The 8,886-nt window shown below is 37.2% G+C and overlaps 1 protein-coding gene across 2 annotated transcripts; it reads right to left on the bottom strand.

Moving 5' to 3' along the window:
- Window positions 1–5,620, bottom strand: LOC124452801 (putative ZDHHC-type palmitoyltransferase 6). Of its 2 annotated transcripts, none has more exons than XM_047003417.1 (14): window positions 5,278–5,620; window positions 5,101–5,157; window positions 4,776–4,848; window positions 4,605–4,675; window positions 3,941–4,051; window positions 3,551–3,867; window positions 3,385–3,454; window positions 3,245–3,308; window positions 2,949–3,008; window positions 1,932–2,109; window positions 1,812–1,855; window positions 1,665–1,739; window positions 621–697; window positions 1–486 (listed from the first exon to the last, which is right to left on the bottom strand). In XM_047003417.1, the coding sequence occupies exons 1-14, from the start codon at window positions 5,583–5,585 to the stop codon at window positions 351–353; spliced, it is 1,641 nt and encodes a 546-aa protein (XP_046859373.1). In that variant the 5' UTR covers window positions 5,586–5,620; the 3' UTR covers window positions 1–350. The 2 variants fall into 2 exon arrangements, with proteins under 2 accessions (XP_046859373.1, XP_046859374.1); XM_047003418.1 differs by having other exon boundaries at window positions 5,232–5,293.
- Window positions 5,621–8,886: the final 3,266 nt, after the last annotated feature.

The following is an 8,886-nucleotide window of genomic DNA, read 5'->3' as shown; positions in this document are numbered from 1 at the left end:
TGCACAACATAACTAAAGTTTAATAAAAAATAAACTTCTTGACTTTGCTACAAATGTACATCCTGTCCAGTGAAAGAGACCCAGTCACGGTAACTCACGGTCAAACACGAAAAAAGCCAACTTCGACTTCCAAAAAGTCAAGAAAGATCAACTTTTCGTCTTATAAAATATCTTGCAAATGTTCTCAAAATCGTCAACTCTATATAAATAGATTATTTCCCAGAGGGCGATATAGGCGCTTTAAATGAATGCAATTTACAAAAACATTACACAAAGCGTTTGTATGATTTCCATTGCTATGTAAAAGAATAAACGTTCTTATAAAGCTTCAAAGTGATGACATATTTTTACTAGACGTCTAGCAATCTTGAAAAACGCTCTTCGTCGTTGGGAAAGTAGTAATACTTGATGAACTGCTTTAGATGATGAAATCTTTTGGCTAGAGTTAGTTCTCCCACTGTACCAGCAGCATGAAGACAGTCGATCCTATAAAACGACAAGTAATTTTAACTGCTGTTTGAACAAATAAAATTTGTTGACAAAGTGAATTTCAACTTCTAAGTTCAATTTTTTTACAAATTGAATAAAACAACCAGGAAAAGTGCGAGTTGAAGGAATACCTTTTGCGAATCTCACCATTCGGAAGAAAAACGGTCGTTCCTCCTTCGGAAATGATCTTGATTTGGAATAAGATAAGCTGAATTAAAATACCAAAAGAGGAACAATGTGAAAAGGAACTCAACGATAAGTAAGCACTGTAATGTGTGAAAAAGTTAACAAAGAATGAGTCACGGGAGCATGCTTTGCGCGCTTAGTGCTTTCACTTGTAACCAACATGCATTAAGTTTCGTGTTGTGTGTTCATTTCAGGGAGCATTAAGTAAAACATTTTTTGTAATTTTCTATTTCATCTAAATTTTCGAGGTAAAACGTTTCAATGAGCCATCGATTTTCAAGTTTTATTAAGACCCTACTTATTAGCAAACCACCATTTTTGGGTCCCTTAAAATGGCCAAACAAGCGCGCTAAGCATGACCCCAAGACTCCTTTAAAAACACAAGATAAAAATTTTTTGGATCCATTAAAATGGCCAAACAAGCGCGCTAAGCATGACCCCAAGACTCCTTTAAAAACACAAGGTAAAATTATTTATAAAATTGCGTTTGGTATTGGATTTGGCAATGGTTTGAACACCTTAGTAAAGATAAAGCACAAGCCAGCATGCCCTCTACTAAAGTATGTTTCGACAAGATCAGTGATTTCGACAAGTAATGCATGTCATCAAAAGTTACACTGATAATAAGAGAAAACAGTTTGGAATAAAATGTTCAGCGATGACATGCAGAGTATCTACTGTTTTGTGTTCTGTTGTATTACTCTTTAAAAAGGTTTGTCAACCAAGATGCATTGCGCGTTTATCACAACGTGATGGCCATTTTGTGGGTCGAAAAAATGGCGGATTTTTGTTTTTCAGTCCATGCAATTAGGAAAAACAATAATGATTAATGTAAAATAGAGTTTTTAATCGATTTTTTCTTGCCAACTTTCTATTTAAATTAGAAGATGTAGGGACGAAATTAAACTCAATGTGGCGAAAGCTCAAAAAGTAGCGATATGAACATAAACAAAAGCGCGCAATGCATCTTGGTTGGCACACAATTTTACCGTAGTCATCCACCATAATCCCAAAAGATTGATGAAAAAATACACGGAAATTAATGGCTCGCTTCCTAAAAGTTCCTAGAAGTAATGAAGAGGAGATTCGGATGAAAAAAGTAGAGCAGCGATACTCCTATGAATCCCACAGCGTACCAAGTAAGACTTTCTCGCATTGTACTGACTTAAAGACCAGAAATCTGAAAAAAATGGAAGAAGATCTTGTGATAAATTACGAAGCCTTTCATGCGCATGTCGAAAGCGATAAAAACATACGCATGAGGCCTCCTCGAACAAACGAGAGCTGCCCAAAGAAGGTACAAAATAACAACGCCATAAAAGCTCCGTGATTATTAATGGCGACACAGGTCATTAGGAACAAACAATGATGATCCAAGCCTTTATAACAACAATTGCACAGACGACAATGCTTCGTTCTTGACGGGTATACAATCTACATAAAATGGTAGAATGAAAGGATTGAATGGAGAGACAGAAAAAAGTAATCTCTTATAAAAACTACGTGTTCACTCAAAACATCAATGGATGTACGTGACCAAATTGAAAAACTGATTTATTTTAGTCTGCGCATAATCTTTAGACTCGACAGCATATACAAAACATTTTATTGCTAAAACAAAACAAAATTCTGTCTTCGTGATGCATATATGCGCTACTTTATGTTTGTGCTCGTTACAAAGCTGGCAGTTACAAAATCAAAGGGAGTGTCAACAAAGAATTTAAAAAAAATTTCATAAACAAAATTTTGACTATTTGAACGATTATAGAAGCGCTAGAAGACATCCGTTTCTTCAACACAATTTTGATGGATAACGTTGCAGAACAAAATTAAAATGATGTCAACAGTATGCCAGCTTTTTTTTCAAATTATCTTTTTTTAATGTTTAAGTCGAGGATTGTCAACTTTACATTTTCATTCAGACGCATAACTAGAATGGATAATATTCATAAGTGAATGTCTTAATCCGCAGGAGACGATTGATTTTGAAAGAACATACGACAGAACATGAATAAAATATTGTCTCCCCCAACCATAATTATCGAGATAGCTACGGGATTTTTTTAGGTTAATCAGGCTTCAATAGTGAACCCTCATTTCTGGAAATTTTTCACTAAGACTGACAAGCTATGAACTAAAAACAAATTCTTTTTTTGAAGAGAGAGAGAGAGAGAGAGAGAGAGTAGGTACTTTTTTGTCCGCGAAGCCTCTGATACACCTCAATCACGTGATGTTATGTATGCTTTTACCAAACCATCAACCTCGGTGCTTACCTTGCATCTTGTGCAGTAATCATTACCTTTGATCTTCGCACTTACGACGTCAATTATTCCCTGAAATGAGTGTAGCCTGTTTTTAAGTAAAATGAGAAGGGCGTTTTCTCGTAGCTACATGGCCGAAGCGTGACTGCCACTTTCAATAACTTATGCCAGTCCTTGAACGATAGTTCAGTTGGTAGGGTGTTGGGGGTATGCAAAAGGATTGCCCTGGTTACAAATTCTGAACGGACTTACACATGGGGACTCAAAATTGTTACCATAGTGCATAGTTGGTTGTACAGTATAGTTACCATGGGATTTCCATCTTCATCGTACCTAGTATCGCTACTCACACCTGGATCTTTGTAAACTCTCCTGAAATGAAAACGGCAACGTGAAGCAACACCACGATTACACCCCCCCGATGAATTTCACAATTTTAAATGATCACCTCAACGAAAACACAAAGAGAGGAAGCATAAGCAAAGAGAAAATCGTGTGCAAATAATCCGGCCAGATTTCTTCACGTGGTTAAGGTATTCACACGCGATTTACACGAGATTTACACCATTTCAAAACACGCAGTCGGAGTGCTTGTTTACGACTGCAAAGGATACTGGGTAAAAGAATGGTAAAATAAATCAACAGGCTCAAAGTGACGGAACCAATAAACCAGCCAAGAAGTCCGGTATTAGGCGCACGCGATATGTGCCACAACCGATGCGGATGCAAAGCATACACATAGGCGAACAAAAATAAGGAAGCGTTGAGAAAAAAGATTAGCATCCTTGATTCAAAGTAGAATATGTTGAAGGCGATAAGTAGAGTTACACAACTTGGAGTAAGGAAAGGGACAATTCGCGTGATTCGTGGGACGTCGACTTTTCCATTGGCGTGCCGCATCCTTTGCCAACGTCTGAACGCTTTCAGCAATCTGTGGGAAGAACACGTGATTCAAATTAACTTGCAATCCCCCCTGTGGATTCTCAGAAGAAAACTCAACTTACGCTAAACTGCGTTTTCCTTTTATAGCATAATCTACGGGTGTTTGGCCTTCAGAATCTTCATCGATCAATAAACTTTTTTCACTGGAACTCTCTAGTATCCAGCAGACATCTCTAGTTTACAGGATATGAATGTTGCAAATTAGTGAGACATGTTCCTTTTGGGGGATGTTTGGTAACATTGCTATGATGTACTATGGTGTCATAATGGGATGTTTTGGAACATGGTTACACTGTACTATAATATGATATATGATGACAAGGTGATAATATGTACTATGTATAGTGTCATTGGGGGATATTATACTGTACAGGGGATGTTGCATATGGTACGATGGAGTCATAATGGGATGTTTTGGAACATGGTTACACTGTACTATATTATGATATATGATGATAAGGTGATAATATGTACTATGTATAGTGTCATTGGGGGATATTATACTGTACAGAGGATTTTGCATAATGTACGATGGTGTCATAATAGGATGTTTGAGAACATTGCTATCATGTATCATGTCACAGAAGGATATTTGGTGACATGACTATGATGTATAATATTATCATAGAAGGATGTTCGGTGACATGTAATATTTCACAAGGTGTTAGTAATAAGGGTAGAATAAAGGCTAAATATAAGATGACATCCTGGAATCAACATTTCTACCTGTTGCCTCGAAGAACTGCTTCGTGCATTGGTGTCCTCATCTTTTGGTCTTTAACATGCCAGTCAATGTCCTGGTGTAAATAATCACAAGGAAAATAAGTTATGTTGTGCATACCTGCCCCACATTTAGTGATTCTCAGTGATTATTTCAAGAAAAGAAAAGCCAATCACCTTTTGCTTCAAAAGGTGTTTGATCAGTTCAATGTGACCATGTTCAACAGCAATATGCAGTACGGTGCGTCCTCTACATGGAAAACAAATTTCATAACATAAAATACATTTGTAATAGTCTTGATCTTCATCTTGTAATAGTAATGATCTTCCATAAACCAGTTGCTGAGCCAGCTCGATTATCTAGTCCTGCGATGCAAACTTTTGTGTGTTTGCTCAGAGTGGAAACAGTAGGTTACAAAATAAATGAACAATGCTAATGATCTGAAATTTACATAGCAGAACTAAAATTTGCTGGCTTGCCACACTATTATCTTGTACATACTTCAGGTCCCTTTGCCATTTGTTCATACCAAGGAATTCCAAGTACTGGAATGTTAACCTGTGAAGATACAGTTTAAGTGATATTGGAAATGAGAGAGATTGCATTTGGACTGTGGTTAAATGTGGCTATACCCTGCCATGGTGGTAATAGCCCACTCCTAAAGTGATGATCACTTACAAACAACCGCTTCTTGCAGCGTGGTGCACACACCATCTACCTCCCTTGTCTACATCATACAAGTTTGCACCAAACAACAACAATTGAAACACACCGCCCCAATTTCCCGATTGGCATGCGTAGTGAAGCGGTGTTTCTCCGAAGTTATTTCGTGCAGTCACATCTGCGCCCTTTAATAGCAGTGCCCGCACATCGTTAGGGCTTCCTAAAGCTGCACGATGAATTTCTGATATACCATGCCACGTAGTCGAAGTTTCATGCTTTTGTTCACCATTCTGTGGTTCGTTTGTCACCAAATTTGATGACATTTTTCTTATGTCTCTATTTTTAAGGCTCTAAGATCTGTATTGGGGATCTGCGCCCAAAATCTGATAACATTACGGTCAGCGGAAAATGCTAATACGTCATGCGCGTTGTTTTGTACTTTCAAATTCGTTAAAATGGCGGCGATTTCAAATGTCAACGATGAGAATAGATTCCAAAACAGGTAGCCAAAACTGTTATAAATTCTTTGAATTTCTTGTAATTTTTTTCATTTGAGAATTTGTCCTTTCTATTCCAGCATACCTTGTGTAAGGAAAGAGAAACGGCGATCATCTGTAAGAAATGTCTTGTTTAAACTTCTGCATTTTTCGAATTGTACAATCAGTACAATGCTTTCATAGCCTTGTGAAGTCGTTTTTGTCTCATGAAACGTTATCCCCTAATAGATACTAAAAGCTCCCAAGTCCCCGTGTAAGGTATTGGAAGATGTTGATCCAAATGGTGAAGTAAGTGAAATTGCATAAAACGGTGTTGCGTTGTGTTCATATTGTCATCATTGTGATAGAGGGGAAGTTGGTTGATAGTTGGTTAGAAAGATAATGTTCACTCTTCAAAAAGATTTTTATTGTTTTGCAAATACACTTTTATCTTCAGTAGAAGTGAGCTTTTTTTTATGAAGATGCTTTTATATAACTGTCAGCCCGAAGATGGGCGTCATGAAATGTCGCAGTTTATTTATTTTTAAAGAAACTTGTCGTGTTTATCAACTGTGTATCAATGTTTTGATGTTGTTATGGTTATGCTTTATTTTACATAAGCATGAAGAAGAAGTCTGTTCAAGAAAGGCAAGAAGAAGCTCATCTCGTCGTGTCAGCTTTGCTCGTATACTTCAAGTGAAGTAAGAAATTTTTATTTCATGTTTATTTGTATATGAAATTGGTGATTTGTTTTCCTAATTTCATTGCATACAAATTAAGTAGTGTTTTACAAAACTTGTTACTAAAGCACCCACTCACTAACACAGCCCACTGACCAACTTTGCCCACTTACTAATACAGCCCACTCACCAACTTTGCCCACTCTCTAACACAGCTCACTCACCAACTTTGCCCACTCACTAATACAACCCCACTCACTAACTATGCCTTGTCACCATCATGGCCCACTCACCAAATCGGCCAACTCACTAACACAGCCCACTCACCGACTTAGGCTACCCACCAACTTTGCCCAACCAATTCAGCCTATTTTAAGATCTGAGCATTGGCTGCGAAACACCCGTCAGTGTACCACAGCATAATTTTAGTTGCAATGGTTAGGTTAGTGTTATGGTTAGGTTTAGGGTTAGGATTAGGGTCAGGTTTATGGTTAGGCTTAGGTTTAGGTTTAGTGTTAAGTTTGGGATCAGATTTAGGTTTAGTATTGAGATTGGGGCCGAGTTGACCATGATTCAAATTGTGCATGCTTCCTGAAAGACAAATTAATCGACAAACTTATGAATTAGTTTCAACATTGCTAGGCAACAACATCAAAACATTTGTTTCATCAATGTTATAAGTATCTTTCAACAGCCATGTACAATTACATTCAATTTATGGTCAAAATTTTCAGGGAGATTCCTATTGAGGCATCAAAGTCAAAGGAAACAGATGAAAATGGTTTGATTTGTAGTATGGCAAGAAGATAAACACTTTGATGATGTCTTTATTGTTTCTTCATAGTTTTCCATTCTTCATGATTGGTAATAACAATTTGAGTTGAGGTAGGATGACATATTTTTTGCTGAAACTTTTTCTATTTGTTTCTTTATTTTCATAATCTTTTTTCACGTTAAGTGGCAGCAGAAATCATGAAAGATTCTTTCAGGTAAGCTGAAGGTTTTTAGGACTACTATGGTATTTGCTGGGACTACTATGATCTTTGCTAGGTCTATTATGGTATTTGCTAGGACTATTATGGTATTTGCTGGGAGTACAATGATCTTTGCTAGGACTACTATGGTCTTTTCTAGGACTACTATGATCTTTGCTAGGTCTATTATGGTATTTGCTAGGACTATTATGGTATTTGCTGGGACTACAATGATCTTTGCTAGGACAACTATGGTCTTTTCTAGGACTGCTATTGTCTTTGCTAGGACTACTATGATCTTAGCTAGGACTACTATGATTATAGCTAGGACTGCTATTGTCTTTGCTAGGACTACTATGATCTTTGCTAGGTCTATTATGGTATTAGCTGGAACTACTATGATCTTTTCTAGGACTACTATGGTCTTTTTTAGGTCTACTATGGTATTTGCTTGGACTACTGTGATCTATGCTAAGTCCACTATGATCTTTACGATTGTAGGCAAACTAAGCTTTAGACGCGAATACTGTTCTCTTCTTTTTGCATAAAATTCATGTATGAAAAGTGAAGATGCTATTTTTTTTATTGAATACAGTCATCTGCAGAAAGCTGTGAAATGGATTTAACACAAACTAATGACTCGTCCTGTCAAGCTCAAGACCAACAATCCTACGTCTTGAGGGGCAGTCCAGCTGAGATGGAAATGACAAAGAGTTACGAGGGATGGGAACACGACGAATCGTACAATGTCTCTGCTCAATTCCCCCAAACCAGTGACGCACAAGTATATGGAGATCATGGGTTGGAGATGACGAAGACTTGTGACGGATGGAAAACGACTGACCTGTCATTTCATGTAAGTGGATGGTTGTACAACACGAGGAAAGTTTACTACCAGATGAGGGAAATTATAAAACATGGGGAAGGTATAGAACCAGATGGGGAAATTTAAGACTACTATGATCTTTGCTAAGTCCACTATGATCTTTGCTAAGACTACTATGATCTTAGCTAGGACTACTATGATCTTAGCTAGGACTACTATGGTATTTGCTGGGACTACTATGATCTTTGCTATGACTACTATGATCTTTGCTAAGACTACTATGGTATTTGCTAGGACTACTATGACCTTTGCTAGGACTACTATGACCTTTGCTAAGACTACTATGGTATGTGCTATGACTACTATGATTTTAGCTAGACTACTATGGTCTTTGCTATGACTACTATGATCTTTGCTAAGACTACTATGGTATTTGCTAGGACTACTATGACCTTTGCTAAGACTACTATGATCTTTGCTAAGACTACTATGGTATGTGCTATGACTACTATGATTTTAGCTGGGACTACTATGGTATTTGCTAAGACTACTATGATCTTTGCTATGACTACTATGGTATTTGCTACGACTACTATGATTTTAGCTAGGATAATAGGACTATTTTGGTCTTTGCTACTTATACTATGATCATTGCTAAGAACGATATG

The sequence above is a fragment of the Xenia sp. Carnegie-2017 genome, unplaced genomic scaffold (assembly GCF_021976095.1).
Source record: "Xenia sp. Carnegie-2017 unplaced genomic scaffold, XeniaSp_v1 HiC_scaffold_25, whole genome shotgun sequence".
Classification (NCBI taxonomy): domain Eukaryota; kingdom Metazoa; phylum Cnidaria; class Anthozoa; order Malacalcyonacea; family Xeniidae; genus Xenia; species Xenia sp. Carnegie-2017.
The sequence above is the reverse complement of the archived record's forward strand: the minus strand, read 5'-3'. Positions and strand labels throughout refer to the sequence as shown.